The 15979-nt window shown below is 38.4% G+C and overlaps 2 protein-coding genes across 2 annotated transcripts; both read left to right on the top strand.

The window, feature by feature from the left end:
- LOC148755003 (prorelaxin-like) lies at positions 1–1874 on the top strand. Its single transcript, XM_088792727.1, has 2 exons — positions 1–368; positions 1353–1874. Exons 1-2 carry the CDS (start codon positions 149–151, stop codon positions 1685–1687), a joined length of 555 nt encoding a protein of 184 aa, XP_088648853.1. The 5' UTR covers positions 1–148; the 3' UTR covers positions 1688–1874.
- Positions 1875–7813: 5939 nt separating this feature from the next.
- INSL6 (insulin like 6) lies at positions 7814–15401 on the top strand. Its single transcript, XM_019729667.3, has 2 exons — positions 7814–8096; positions 14972–15401. The coding sequence occupies exons 1-2, from the start codon at positions 7814–7816 to the stop codon at positions 15304–15306; spliced, it is 618 nt and encodes a 205-aa protein (XP_019585226.1). The 3' UTR covers positions 15307–15401.
- Positions 15402–15979: the final 578 nt, after the last annotated feature.

Genomic DNA, 15979 nt, shown 5'->3' with positions numbered 1-15979 from the left:
TAGTCCGAGGGTTATAAAAGCGTGGTGGAGCCAAGAGGAAGCAGCCTGAAGTCCAGCATTGGCGCAGAGGCAGAGGCTGGTGATCCACAGCAGCCGCAGGGTCCAGAAAAAGGCTGAAACGCCCAGAACAGCGGAGATTAGGTCCAAGATGGCGCGCCTGTTCGTGTCCTACCTGCTAGGAGTCTGCCTGCTCCTGAGCCAACTTCCCGCAGAGATCCAAGGCCAGAGGAACCAGAAGAAGAATGAGTTTATCAAGTTGTGCGGCTCCGAATTAGCCCTCTACTGGATCCGGCTCTGCGGCAACCTCAACTGGGACAGGATGGCTCTGAGCCCCAAGGAGCCTCGGCTGAGGTCTGGACCGCTTGCAGGTGAGCGCTCCCGCCCCTGGCCCTTCCACGTTTCCCATTGGTGGTTGCCATCGAGCTGCCGACCAATCCGAGCCGCGGCCCGCACTGCCGGGCTCTAGACCTCACTGACTGTCTGCGCTCAACCTGACTCAGGGTACCGGTGCCAAAAAGCTTGGGCTTTCCCCTCCGAAGTTGCTGTTCTAGTAAGTGTGTCACCGGAGATCTCACCAGAGAGAGGGAAAGCAGCGGGAACAGCAAACGGTCTCACTGGCTGCCCTTTACTTCCTGCAGCCAGGGTGACAGCGGGGTGGGGGGTGGGGGGGTAAGAGCGGGGAGGGGGGGAGGGGGAAGCCACAGGGGAGGGGAGGCTGCCCAAAGCCCCGCAAGAGGCAGGAAGCAGGGCGCCGGACCCAGAGTCAAGGTATGGGGGCCGGGCAGCGCGAATGCTGGTGGCGGGGCCAACTGGACAGGGCATCTTGACTGAGATGGCAGGGTCAAACAGTGAGGTGTGAGCTGCTTCTCAAGCATGTCTAAGCGTCAAGGGGCCAGGAGGCAAGGGACGTTTGCCCTTCAGACAAACACAGCTGCAAAGAACAGAAAACCCGACTGATGCTCTAACGCAGCTCAAATCTAGAATATATTTAAAAAGAAAAAGCAAACACCTTGTTAGCTATAAGGCATTTATAAAGGTAAATTGGAAGCTAAGTGTAAGTAGCAATGAAAAGTTTCAGAGGTATAGGCCCCCTTCTCGGGAACGCGTGGAACTTGCATAGTGGACACAAGGAGAGATGACAGAGGGTCCCGCTGGAATAAGCAAATGCTGTAGGACTTTAAGCTGCCCAATTATAATCAACCAAGTTGTTTAGATATCAGGATACTGGCCTATTGTTTTGATGTGTATTCTATTGAGGCAATGCTTTCCTTATGTCTATGCAAAATTTTATAGCTTTCCCGATGTTCATCGACGTGTGCTTTCTCTCCCCCCACCCCACTGATTACACTTAGATATCATGGCATTGACCGACGCCCAGGATACAAAAACCTTAAATGTGTTGGAATCCGCTCCTGCTGCGTCAGAAGAGAGGAAGACAGCACTGTCTGAGAGGCAGCCATCGCTGAGAGAGCTCCAAGCTGCATTACAGGATGGAAATCTTAACTCTGAAGAATTTAAGGACAATATTCTTACTCGACAAAGTGAAGCAGAAGACAGCAGTCATTTGGAATTAAAGAACCTAGGCTCAGCTCAACATTACCTACAAAAGAGAAGCGCCGGTACTGTAATAGTCGATAGGTGTTGTAACTACGGCTGCTACAGAAAAGAGTTGGCTCGATACTGCTGAGATGAAGCGAATGTGTATTTCATCTAATAATCACCTGTGTTCACATTCACTGATGCCTCTGTCACCCCACTGATGATTGGAATATAAAATATCACGATTAGTGTTTGGGTTTTGAATTTGGTGTGTAAGAAATTATTCCTGGCATTATTGTAGTTACTGCTAATAAATACTTTTATGCTAAAAAGTATGTTTTTATTAATGGCATAATTGTATTGCCTTTTTATTACTATTAACTTAAAATAACAAAATCTTTAACACTTTACACACAATAGGTCAACTTAAAAATGGTTTCTAAATAGATAGTAAAACTCTCAACTCTATTTCTTGCTTTAGTGAGAATGGATTAGTCTATTTTTGAAATTTGTAATTGATACGTTATGATCTGTCCCCCACTTTTTCCTCGAGACCTACTATCCACATGTTCTTTCACTACATAATATTAAAGAAATTATTTTAATAGCAAAAGAAAAATTAAAAATAATTCAACTTACGCAATGCTTAACGCTGGCTATATAAAAAGGACCAAAATGTTTTCATCGATATTAACTCATATCAGATACACAAAGAGTCTCAAATCATGGAGTTTTCTAATAGATTTTGAAATTTTTTCTGTTGTATTGAGCTGTTAATTACAAACAATTCCATTGGACACTAAATCAATTTAATTCAGTGGGGCCCATATGAACGCAGCTGTTTTTCAAACTAGGGTTCTTCTCTTAATTCTATCACCGAAGACAGTAAAAAGCAAACTACGTTTTTTTAAGGAGAAAATAAATAGATACATAAAGAGGATAAACATCTCTGTGTCATATATTACAGAAAACCTGCTTTAGCAAAGAATGCACTTTTTGTTCACTATTGTAGAATTTACATACCATTTCGGTAACAAAGTAAATGAATTAATATGAAAACTTGTTAGAGTAGTAAAGTAACAAAGTTCTCATCTCAGTAATTTGCATTTCCTTCGATATCCCGTACACATAAAATTTGAGACAGCATTTATAGAGAACTGCACTTAAATAACAAGTAAATCTCCATCTAAGCCTATAAATAGAATATATAAAGGGATTAAGACAGCAACTGCCATATTTCAAGTCCTATACATGATTAATAATAACCAGGGCTCTAAAGTTTTTTAAGTCTTCACCAACACCAACTTGTAAAACTTCGGATGCACAACCTCAGAGGCCATTAGCCATCTCATAAAGCCAGGAAGGGTGCTGTCTGAAATGTCCAACCCGGGACAACAAGGGCGCTGACCAGGAAACTTGCAGCCCAGACAGAACAAACAGGCTTCCCTAGACGCAGAAGACATCTCCCCAGACCTTGCTCTGGCCACGTCCCTCATCTGCTCCTCCACAAAAGCCCTGGAGGCGGCACCCCTGGTCCAGAATCAGCATTCGCTACCTCTGACGATATGGCCTTTTTTTAAGTGGGACATTGAGGTCTTTTATCACCACCGGTGACTCAGTTACTTCCATCTTCCAGTACATACCACTACTCCTGGCCTACGCTTTCCTCTAGTTTAGATGGAAACGTGCCCCCAAATGTAACACCTCTGGTCCCTACCTGTGTGAGCTATGACCCCTGCCTTTCTTATTCCTAAAGGACCGTCTGAATTATAGGCCCTTTTATTCTCTAGCCGTACTTGATTTTCTACTAATCCCCAATAAAACTATTGGGTTCTTTCCCTAGATTATGCCCTGCTCATGTCTCCCATACCTTTATGCCTGCCATCCGCTATCTTCTCATCTTCCTGAAATATCAAACTTCTCTTCTTCCTCTCTGTGCATAAAGTCCAGTTAAGTCCTGTCTCCTAGATGAAGCTTTCTAAGACCAGTGCAGCCCATACCAGTTTCCCTTCTATCAATTATTTTCTTTAAATCCTCCACAGTTCTTTTCAACATTTAACGAGTAGTGCTTTTACTCCATTATGTTTTCAACTAATTAGAATAAGAAGTCTAAGCTTCTTGTTCTTAAATATATTTCACTTATTTCATTTATTTTTATTTTTATTTATTTTTTCACTTATTTCATTTATATAGGGTAATACCAAAGACATTTTTCCCCGCTGAATTAATGGGAAATCTCTTCTTTTAGAATCATACCATGACTCTGTTGACTGAATACTATCCTGTATAAAATATAAATTTAAAAAATGAAAAATAATTTCAAATTCAGTTTCTCAAACTCTTGCCATATAGTAGTCTGATATCTGATACATAAAGAAATACAACATTTATATTAAAGAGCATTGTACCTATTCTCTCACTTAATTCTCACATTCCAACAAAATATAGATGGCAATAATTGTAACAGCTAAAACTTTTTGAGAATTACATGTCAGGCCCTGTATCTTCACATTTATTATCTCATGTATTATTTCATTTAATGTATTATGACATTTAATCCATTTAATAGTTTTATCAGAAGGTACTATTATCTTCCTTTAATCTATGGCATATGTTCTTATATTCATGACACACATAAGTAAATCTGAAGTATATAATGTGTGCAAGTTCGTATAGGTACCTAGTCTTAGTAGCTGTGCCTCTATATGTCTTTATTACCAATGGAGTGAATTTTAAAGCCCATTCTGAGGCAACTACCTTAGTTGGTTTTTGTTTGTTCGTGTATCCAGTTTTTTTTGGTATGTGGGGGGTTCAAATTATTATTTTTCTCTGACTTGGGTTTTAGTCTCAAAAGATTTGCTTTGATATTATAATATCATGTACCATTTTCACTCAACTAGATTTCTTGTTTTTGTGATTTTTTTTGACAAATTATGGTTATTTAAATTAAGTTGAGAGTTTGTGCTCCAGAGACAAACTATTTCTACGTCCCCAGGACCCATAGTTTTCAATGACACAGGCCCCTGCCCCTCATTAGCTCTGCCACCTTTGGCAAATTTCTTAATCTCTCTAGTCTGAGTTCCTTCTATAAAATGGGGGAAATTATAGGACCACTTTATATGACTGTTACAAGGAGTATGTGCCGTAAATCATGTACAAGCACTTAGAATAATGCCTGATGTGGTAATCACTCAAGAAATGATGTATTATCATCATTCTTTCAAAACGTCTTTCAATACATATCATTTGTATGTATTCAAGAATTGGTACTTAGTGCAAACATCAAGAATAAAGTGTTATAAAAACACCATTACAATGGGGCAGACAGATAATGAATTGGACAGAATGTAGAAAAGTAAATGAAAGAGGCATTACTTGTATCTTAATCAAGCAATTATTTTAGTTATTATTAATTGTGCCCACAATTAATATTACTAAACTAAAAACTTAAAGGATTAAATCATGGAAATACCAGTTCCCATATCAAGATATCAACACAAAATGCTAAAATATTTTGAGAAACAAATATTCTAGTATAATTCTTAAAAATCCCACATTTTATCTTTCATAAATGAAATTCTCATTTATAAATACCCAAATGTGGTACATTAGGTCGCTATCATTTTATAACAATGTTCTGGAATAAGATACCTAGGATGGGATACTAATAAGTCAGGAATTCATTCAATAATAACAGTAACATTCATTCAAAATAAGTTTTATCACTAATAATTTAATTCAATAAATTCATTGAATCTTTATAATGAAAATAGTAAGTAGTATTAGCAGTTAGAATGTGTTCATTCATTCATTGTTTATTAAGGGTCTGTTTAGCAGGTACTGTCCTAGGCATTGGATAATAAATATTACACAAAAATGGTTCCACTCCTTAATGAGCTTACACCTAGTAGAGACCATTAAATGATTTTTTCAAAATTCACCAGAGTGCAATAAAGAACTATTATTATGACATAAGTACGAAATAGGGTATAAATGAACAAGCAGTCAATTCTTAGGTAGCTTATTTATTTATTCATTCATTCAGTCACTAAATATGATTGTTGATATTAACATTTCATTTATTATTTATTAATATTATTAATATTAAGTTATTACTGAGAACTGACTATATGCCAGGCCTGTTGAAGGCAGATGACATCAAGGTAAACAAAATAAACAAAAATCCCTGCCTGCATGGAGCTTACATTCTGGTAGGAGGAGACAGACAGCAAACATATAGAGAAACAAAATATATAGTATTTTATTTTGTAATGAATGGTATGAAGAAATATAAAGCAGGGCAAGGGTATAGAAAGTGCAAAGAGAACGAGAATAAATCAAATTTGTCAGTTTCTGACACATTGCTTAAGAGGTATTTTTTGTTTTTTTTAATCTACCTCTCAGTATAACGAATATTTTCCTTTCTCACAGGGTTTCCCTGATAAAGTTCTGTCTAGGATTCATGGCCCACCCTAGTTTGGACATTAGTTGTTTTTCAAGGAAGGCAATGAAATTGTGCTCATCAAATTATATCAACCTTAAAAAAAATAAATCTGATTACCAATTAATTTAACAGCACTCATGGATACTACTGGACAGCAGGGCAAAGCTGGGGGGACGAAAAATGAAGGAAAAGATACAGAATCAGGAGGCAGAAAGGAGAGGGAGAAAAAAAATAAAATTGTAAAGAGAATTAGTTTGAATATTGACAACTGCTGGCACCCGAAATTTTGGCATCCTGAAGTCAACTATTGAGATTGCCCCTGGCTGCCCCCTTGTGGCTAGTAGTACATCCTTCCGATCCAACACGCTAATAAAATTTTATTTAAAAATCCTCTATGATCTATAACCGTGTCATGCAGGGTGTCATGCGGGGTCTCTGGCACCGCTCCCAACATAAGAACACAGGACATGGTGAGGCCAAAAAGGAACACCCACGGAACCATAGATAGGGGAGTTATACCACTATAGTCTCGCTGGCGGCTGGGTTGGAGACAGGATCCGCAACCCGCCTTCCGCTTGTCTGCCAACCAAGCTCACTTGCTAACTGCAATCCACCTCTCTGCAATCCACAATCCGCGCTTGCTAGCGTAGCCACTGCAGTTAGTTATATCAGTGGCCAATGGCTAATTGGTCACAGCTGGTGGCCAACTAGTCACAGCGGATGCCATCTACTACCCGAGCCAGCACCTTTCCACCTGAGGTCGAGAGCCTGGAAACTGCTCTCTGGGACTCTGTCCCCACAAACCGAAAGAATCAGGTTATCATACCAGGTACCCTAGGCCCATTTCTCCCTGCAGAACTGGTAGCAATTTTCTGGAGCTTTGAATCTGACTTTGAAACGCACATTGTGGGGACAGCGTTCCAGAGAGCGGTTTCCAGGCTCTCGGTCTCACGTGGAAAGGTGCTGGCTCGGGTAGTAGATGGCCGTCAGCTGTGGCCAGCTGGCTGTCAGCTGTAACCCGTGAGCCATTGGCCACTAACATAACTGCCGCAGCTGCACTGGGGACTGGAGTCGAGGAGAGTCGGTCGGTTGGCAGGAAAGCGGACAGCAGGTCGCATGTCGTGTGAATCCAGCCTCCAGTGAGACTATAGTGGTATGAAACCCTGTGGGTGTTTCTTTTTGGCCTAGCCACATCCTGCGTTCTCATGTGGGGAGCGGGAGCAGAGACCCAGCAGGCCTCCCCGCGTGACACATATACAAATACTCTAGCACATACATGTTTCAACATATTTCATTGCCAACTACGCGTCAGGCCTTGAGGTACAATGGGACGCAAGAACCGACACAGGCACAGCCTTCATGAAGCTTAGGGATTTGGAGAAAGAAGTTATCAAACAAGCACACACATGTGAACAAACCTACCGAGATAAACACCACGAAGGAAACGAAAGGTTTCTGAGAAAATGACGCCCCACTAAAACCCATGCAAAATCGGCTACACTAGAAGGAGCAACATCTTTTATGGCTTTTTCGGTTTACTGCGGCCCCGTGTTCCATTTGATCAGTCTCCCTAGTTTGGAAAGCAAGAAAAATGAAATTAATTGTGCTACTTACGACGGTCTGAGAGCCCGCGGGAAGCCCAAACACAGCTGCCACCTCGCGCCTCGTCTTGGCGTTCTCACGAGGTCCGCATGCGCTCACAAGACCTATAGGGGGCGTGCGCGTGCGCGTGCGCGTGCGCGACGCGTGCGCGGGGGCGGGGTCGTGGCGGCCGGCGCGGAGGCGGCCGGCAGTTAGTGCGCCCGGCTGAACTGGCCGAGGGCCCCAGGGATGCCGCGGCTCCTTTGCTGGTGTCTGCTGTGGCTCGGGCTCCTGCCGGGGCGGTTCTCCGGTGAGCAGAGCGACAGCAGCAGAGCCAGGAAGCTGTGCGGCAGGCACCTGCTGGAAGGAATAGTAAAACTCTGTGGCGATGAGGACTGGAGCCACTTCCAGGAGAATCCCTCTTTCACGCAGCTGCTTTCCCAGGTCGCCGAGAAGGTTGAAAGCTTCATACCCGACCGGTTAGAAAGCTCCCAAACCACTTTCCCGGTCTGGGGGAGAGGCACAAACGCAGGTAAACATCTAAACACCCAGGGCATGTTTGTTCCTCTCTGTACATCTTAGCCCCAAATCTGCTCTGCCAGAGGGTGAGCTTCCCCAGGAAATGGGGTTTGTGCCTAGTACACAGATAAATTTTTATAAACCAGGATATTTGGGATGTACACAAGGTTTTTTTAAACTTCGAGGAAATAAACGTGCACATATAAATCTGCACATTTTTGTAAGAATGCTGCTGCTTCCCTAGCCTTTCCTTTCTGGAGTACCTGTCACCTGGCAAACTTCATTTGTCCTTCAAAGGCTCACTTAGGTATCATTTTCCCTGCAGAGTCGCCACTGACTCTTTCATAGCCACTCACTCCATTCTCCGCTGGACCCCAGTTATTAACACTTAGTTCTCTGATTACCATCAGGACCGGCTACGTAATTGGCCCAGCCTGCCTAGTGCAAGATGAAAATGCCCCTTGTTAAAAAAAAAAAAAAAGCAGGAAAGGGCCATTAAAGTTACTAAAATATAAAGCTGTTTTCCTTTCTTGTGCTTATCTTCTCTGCTCACACACAGTCCGTTGTCCCATCAGACTTCACTTACAAGTGCAAAGGTAAAAATATTGACAACTTCAAGACTGCGACAATAGACCGTTAAAATGCAGGGTCCTTCTAAGCATTGTGTCTGTGCCACTGCACAAGTCTCCTTCCTATAATGCCCGCTTCCTATACTATACCATAGTTTAGGGACTACCTCATGCATGTTTGTATCTGAGATGCCTGGCAGAGGGCCTAGCACATTATATGTGCTTAATATATATTGAATTTATACTTAACCCTTTTAAGCAGTCTTTAGGAAGAACATTCTTTCAGAGCTATTGTTATCGTCCAACTATGTTTTTACATTTTGTGACTAACATTTTAGTCCCAACAAGGTTTGCCATTTTAAAAGGAAATGCACTTTATTTGTAGGCTGTCCATAGCATTAATGTAATTGAAATTATTGCCTTTTAAAAGTAATTCAATTTATTTGATTTGGACACGTTTTGCAAAAGTCAAGAGTTTTGAAATTAAGGAAGAGATAGAACTATTATGCCAAGAAAGAGATCCTGATATAGATGACTGAAACAAAGTTAAAACTGCTAAGCACGTTATAGGTACTCGTTAACTTCTATTTGAATGAATGAATGAATGAATGAATGAATGAATGAATGAATGGAACTTACACGATTAGTGCTGCTAAGTGAATGAAAACTTTTAAAGACAGAAATAATAGAAACCTTCAGGCTGAATCTTAACCATTTTCCACCATCAAAGCTACCTACATATAAACTCATTTTATTCTTCTTTTATAATGAAGTGTCTCTCCCTGAAGTCTTCCCCTTATACATTAATTCAGTCATTCTCACACTTTAATGTACATATGAATCACCTAGGGGATACCATTAATATACAACTTCTGATTCAGTCGGTCTGGGGTGGGGACTGAGAACCTACATTTTTACAAGCTCCCAGGTGATGCTGATGCTGCTAGCTGGATAATGCTTTTTGAGTAACGAGAGTCTAGTACACCTCTCTCTCCCTTGTTCTTTTCTCCTTGAAGTGCAAGGAGTACCTTCCTTGTCTACTTCATTTTGGGTGGGCATTTCTCTCACATCAAATACTGTGCTTTCACTACTTGTATACTATAGTCAAAATTTTACTTTCAGACAGCCAAGCTTGAGTTTGTTATTTTAAAAGAGCTTGGAATCTTTTTTCCTGACAGAGCCTACTATGGAGAATATTTTCTTTCTTTTCTTTTTTTTTTAAATACCCATAGTCTTTTTTGTCCCCATTATGTACTGTTATTTATAAATTACATTAATTCTTTAAATTATTTTTTTAGTTTTCAATTATAGTTGACATATATTAGTTTAAAGTGTACAACATAGTGATAAGACATTTCTATAACAAAGTGATCACCCCGATAGACCTAGTACCCATCTGACACCACACACAGTCATTACAATATTATTGACTATGTTCCTAATGCTATAATTTACATCCCCATGACTAATTGGTACTAAAAAGTACCAATTTGTACTTCTTAATCTCTTTACCTTTTTCACCCATCCCGCCCAACACCCTTCCTATCTGGCAACCATCAAAATGTTCTCTGTATCTATGAGTCTGTTTCAGTTTTATTTGTTCATTTGTTCTTTAGATTCCAAATAGAAATGAAATCATATGGCATTTGCCTTTCTCTGTCTGACTTACTCCACTCAGCACAATATACTGTAGGGTCCATCCCTGTTACTGCAGATGGCAAGATTTCATTCTTTTTTTATGGCTGAGTAATATTCCATTGTATACATGCACCTCTTCTTTATCCATTCATCCACTGATGGACACCCAGGTTGCCTCCATATCTTGGCTACTGTAAAACTGCAATGAACATATGGATGCACATGTCCCTTCAATGTAATGTTTTGGGTTTCTTCAGATAATTACCCAGAATTGGGATTTCTGGGTCCTCCTTTGTTTCTAGTTATAGCCTTTGCTTCAAAGTCTATTTTGTCTGGTATAAGTAGCGTTACCCCATTTTCTTTTTATCTTTCATTTCCATTTTCATGAAATATCTTTTTCCATCCCTTTACTTTCAGTCTGTATGTACCTTTCAATCTGAAGTGAGTCTCATGTAGGCAGCATATGTAAGGGTTTTGTTTTCTTATCCATTCAGCCACCATATGTCTTTTGATTGGAGCATTTAATCCATTTATGTTTAAAGTAAATATTGATAAGAAAGTAGTTGTTGACATTTTATTTTTCATAGTTTTGATCTTTTTTTCCTTATTCTTAAAGAAGCCCCTTTAATATTTTTTGCAATACTGGTTTGATGGTGATGAACTCTTAACTTTTTCTTGTCTGGGAAGCTCTTTCTCTCTTTCAATTTTAAATAATAGCTTTGCTGGGTAGAGTAATCTTGGTTGTAGTTCCTTTCTTTTCATGACTTTGAATATTTTGTGTCAGTCCCTTGTGGCCTGCAAAGTTTCTGTTGAGAAATCAGCTGAGTCTTATGAGAGTTCCCTTGTAGGTAATTAACTGTCTTTCTCTTGCTGCTTTTAAAATTCTTTGTCTTTTACCATTGGCATTTTAATTATGTGTATTGGTGTTGGCCTCTTGGGTTCATCTTGTTTTGGACTCTGTGCTTCCTGGGCTAGTATGTCTATTTCCTTTACCAGGTTAGGGAAATTTTCTGTCATTATTTCTTCAAATAGGTTTTCAATTCCTTGCTCTCTCTCTTCTCCTTCTGGTACTGCTATGATGTGAATATTGATATGCTTAATGTTGTCCCAGAGGCCCCTTAAACTAGCCACAATATTTTGGATTCAGTTTTCTTTTTGCTGTTGTGATAGGGTGTTTTCTGCTATCTTTTCTTCAAAATTGCTGGTTCAAATCATCTCTGATTAGAGTGGGTTTAAGACAGAATGAGAAAAGAAATATGAATTAGTAAATATAGAAAACTATCAAGTTTTGCTACAGAGGGGAGAAATAGGATGGTAGCTAGCAGGGTACATAGGGCCAAGAGAAGTGGTTTTGGTTTTGTTTTGTTTTTTTTAGTAGAAGTATTTGTTTGCTGATAGAAGTGATTCAGTAGAAGTGAAAAATGGATGATGAAGGATATAGAGAAGGATTGCTGGAGTGATGATATCCTGGAATAGAGGAGATGAGATCTAGCCGATAAATGGAGGAATTGGCTTTAGAATGGATAGTTCACCTATGGAAATAGGTAGGATGGCAGATTATATGGGTACAGATGTTAAGAGATGAATAAGAAAAAATAGTGAAGAAAGCAAATGCAAGTTCTCTTTGGATTGCTTCAGTTTTTCATAAAGCAGAAAGCAAAATCAGCTGAGCATAAGGATGGGAGTCTATTAATGTGGTAACTTGCATTGATAGAGTTTGTGATTTTGACCTATCCTTACATTTCTGAGATAAACCCTTTCTTAATATAATTGTAAAATATGTTTATAGATTCAGTTAACTAATATCTTATTTAGGACTTACAAATAAAGTAAAATGGGCTTATGAGTTTATTTTTTAATCTCATATTGTTCTTATCTAGTTTGGGAATAAAGATTATACTAGCTTCATAATATGAGCTGGGCATCTTTTGCTCTTTTTCTCTTTTCCTGTAACAACTTGTATATGATTAGAATTCACTGTTCTTAAAAGTAGGTAGAACCCACCTCTAAATCATCTACATCTGTCATTTTGGGGAGGTGATAACCATGACTACCCTTTTAATTTCTTTGAATATTGTTGGTATATTTAAATTTTCTGTGACTTCATGTGACAATTAAGGCATCTTGTATTTTTCTAGGAATTCATCTATTTCATTTTGATTTTTTAAATGTATAAGAACTCATAATAATCATTTATAAAAATAATTTGTTATATCTGTAATTCTTTTTTTCCTACTGTATTTTGTTCATTTTCATCTTTTTTCTTGATTAGGCTGGCTAAAGTTCTATCTATCTTACTAACCCTTTAAAGAACCAACTTTTGGCTTTTTAAACTCTTATATGTTTTGGTTCTGTATTTTATTGATTCCTTCTTCCTTCTTTGGGTTCTGTCTGTTGCTTTTTTCAAATTCATTGATTTGAATACTTATTTTTAATCTTTCTTGTTTCCTGATGAGTACAGCTTGTTTCTCTTTAAATTCCCTCCCCAATTTGACAGATAGTTTTCATGAACTAGTCCCTAGTTGCATTCCTTTATGAAAAAGTTTCCTTCTTAGTGTCTGCTTTTCCCCCACTAAAGTGACAGAACATGGTACATCTCATACAGGAAGCCCTTTCTTCAACCTGCCAAGACAACCTAATTCAGTATACTCTGCTAATTATGACATTTTAATCACGTACATATCTTTCTTAGATGACTAATTGTTTGCTATTATTTCTTTAATATGTATCCTAAAGTTTTAGTGTTCTACAGTTCATCTTAGACATTTATTAAATAAAAAGTTATTAAAGAGTGTTCTCATTGCACTCTAACTATAAGGGATAGAAATTCACCTAAATAACCTTAAGAAAAAGGGGATAGTAACTATAAAAACAAGATCAAGACCTAAAAGGCTCTGGAAAGCCCAAGGAATCACATCAGCTATAAAAGCCACTTCTTTCTGAATCTTTTCTCCTCTAGCATCTATGTTCCTTTATGATTTTAGCTTGTTATGACAAGCCTCATAGTATCCTTTCAGTTTTGATTCTAACTGACTCATCTTTTTTTTCATTGTTAGCTCTAATTTCAAAGAGAAGGATATCTGACTGGGCCAACTTATGTTTTTCATATGACATGGATTACTGGCCACTGTAGTCGATTGGTTTCTTTGGGGTCAGGTGCCAACCTCCAATCTGTTCAACTGTGGCTATAGGGTGGAGTCATGTGGTTCCGAACATGGCTGTCTAAGGGCTGGCTATAGACAAATATATCCTAGAAGGGACTATGTATGGGCTAGGGCAATAATAGAAATTTAACAAGCCCCCAAATAATTACCTTCTGGAGTTGTTTTAATTTATTTCCAATTGTACTGGGTTAAGAGTAGTATAACAGTAACAGTTAGTTGATTGAAAATGTCACCACTTCTCCATTTCTTTATATTTCAATGAAGTACAAAATGGCTTCTACTAACTACAAACTTATAAAGTATGCATAAAAAGACAAATAATTCAATTTGAAAATTGGCAAAGGATTTGAACAGATATTTCTATAACTGGGGATATATGAAAAGAAAAGCATATGAAAAGATGCTCAACATCATTAGTCATCACATAAACACAAATCAAAACCACAATGTGATACCACCTCACATCCATTAAGATGGCTATAATTTTAAAAAATGAAAAATATTAAGTGTTTGTGGGGATGTGGAACAATTGGAACCGTAGTATAACCATGGTGGGATTGTAAAATGGTACAACCACTATGGAAAACAGTTTGTTGGTTCCTCAAAAAGTTAAACAAATTTACCATATGATCCAGCAGTTCTACACCTAGGTCTATACCCAAGAGAATTGAAAACACATGTTCACACAAAAACTTGTATGTGAATGTTCATAGCAGCGCTATTCATAATAGCCAAAAAGTGGAAACAACCCAAATGTCCATCAACTGATAAACAAAATGTGGCATATTCATACAATGGAAAATTATTCAGCCATAAAAAGAATGAAATACTAATATTGGCTACAACATGGATCAACCTTGAAAACATTATGCTAAGTGAGAGAAACCAGACACAAAAGGCCATATATGATATGATTTCATTTCCAGAATAGGAAAATCCATAGAAATCAAAAGTAGATTAGTGGTTGGCAGGGGCTGGATGACGAGGGAAATTGAGAGTGACCGCTGATGAGTATAGGGTTTCTTTTTTGGGTGATAGAAATATTCTGGAATTACATAGATGGTTACACAATCTTGTGAATATAATAAAACCACTGAGTTATATACTTTAAAATGATGAATTTTATGGCATGTGAATAATATCTCAATAAAAATGGTGGGTTTTTTTTTTTCTTTTTCTTTTAAGGAGGGTGCAGCTCATAGTGGCCCATGCGGGGATCGAACCAGCAACCTTGGTGTTATTAGCACCACGCTCTAACCAACTGAGCTCACTGGCTACCCAGAAAATGGTGTTTTTTTGCATAAAAAAATGGGCAAGTGTTTCTAAGTCTTTGTATAGGAAAACACTACCTACAAGTATTTTAGTTAAAAGTATATATTGCTTTTGAATAACCATTTTATTATTTAAAATGTGATTACTTGTTTTTTAATAATTAGCTGACTTTAGTATTCCAATATTATGATTAAATTTTCAGCTAAAGAAAGATTTTAATAAAGTAGTATTTTTTCTTTCAACAGTGTCTACTTCTGCCTCTCAGGAAGAAGCAATGAACAGTTTGGAGATACCGTCACTGCCTGAGTTTAAGAAGGCCAACTTTCTACCTAATGAGACCACAGAAGTTTCCTTATCACGTGGTATCAATTCATATATTCATGAGATTGTAGAATTTCAGAAGAGAAATACAAACAAAGTTAAAACTTTAAGCAAATTGTTTTGGGGGAATCATCCCCAAAGAATACGCAGAGGGTACTCAGAAAAGTGTTGTCTTAGAGGATGTACAAAAGAAGAACTTAGTATCGCATGCCTTCCATATATTGATTATGAAAACTTAAAAAAGGAGCATCAGCTGTGACTGAGATATACTAACCACCATAGGAATTACACTAACTTAATAAAAATTTACTATGTTTATTTTACTTTTTATTTCTTTGTTTTGGTAGTCCTTGTAGCTTCTCTGTTGTGAACAACACCTGAATGTACATGCAAGTACTTGACAGTATTTTATGGTGCTAATAGGAATCTTAGTGTTTTCTTTGTTGACCCTGGTTTTTCATAATTTGTATATTTGAAGATGTTGCTGGAGATGGCATGATCCATGTCAACATCTAAGAATTAGCTATTCATCCTTGTCATGTGGGTGAGACTCTCTTAAACTGCATTTAAATGGAGTGTCGAATGTTCTGCATTCTCTCTGTATGTCGTACAGACTGATGGCCATGACTGTTGGGCTCACTCCAGCGTGCCAATACATTGGCACCACCAACTTAAAAATAGCTTACCAACTACCACTCCTAGCAGGAGTCTTGTACTGTAATAGTAGGTACACACTTTTTTTTTTTTAAATCTAATGCTTTTCTAACCTTTCTCTTTTCCTGTAAAATAGTATGTACGCTTTTAATTCCTTGCATTTTATTATAGTTACTGGTCAGAAATCATTTCAGTTTCTATTGAGGACTTAAGGAGAATTTAGTTAATCTCTTTCGGTTGCAAAAATCCCTCCACAATACTCTGTCTGTGCTTGGAAG

The sequence above is a fragment of the Rhinolophus sinicus genome, chromosome 16 (assembly GCF_057876585.1).
Source record: "Rhinolophus sinicus isolate RSI-liver-muscle chromosome 16, RSI-T2T, whole genome shotgun sequence".
Classification (NCBI taxonomy): domain Eukaryota; kingdom Metazoa; phylum Chordata; class Mammalia; order Chiroptera; family Rhinolophidae; genus Rhinolophus; species Rhinolophus sinicus.
Note: the sequence above shows the minus strand (reverse complement) of the source record. Positions and strands in the feature narration are given on the sequence as shown.

What these genes read in the sequence shown, in the direction of transcription:
- LOC148755003 (XM_088792727.1), top strand. Translation starts at nt 149, where the DNA reads ATGGCGCGCCTGTTCGTGTCCTACCTGCTAGGAGTCTGCCTGCTCCTG. An exon ending in GAGGTCTGGACCGCTTGCAG is followed by an intron (nt 369 to 1,352) that starts GTGAGCGCTCCC and finishes GATTACACTTAG; the next exon opens with ATATCATGGCATTGACCGAC.
- INSL6 (XM_019729667.3), top strand. Translation starts at nt 7,814, where the DNA reads ATGCCGCGGCTCCTTTGCTGGTGTCTGCTGTGGCTCGGGCTCCTGCCG. An exon ending in GGGGAGAGGCACAAACGCAG is followed by an intron (nt 8,097 to 14,971) that starts GTAAACATCTAA and finishes TTCTTTCAACAG; the next exon opens with TGTCTACTTCTGCCTCTCAG.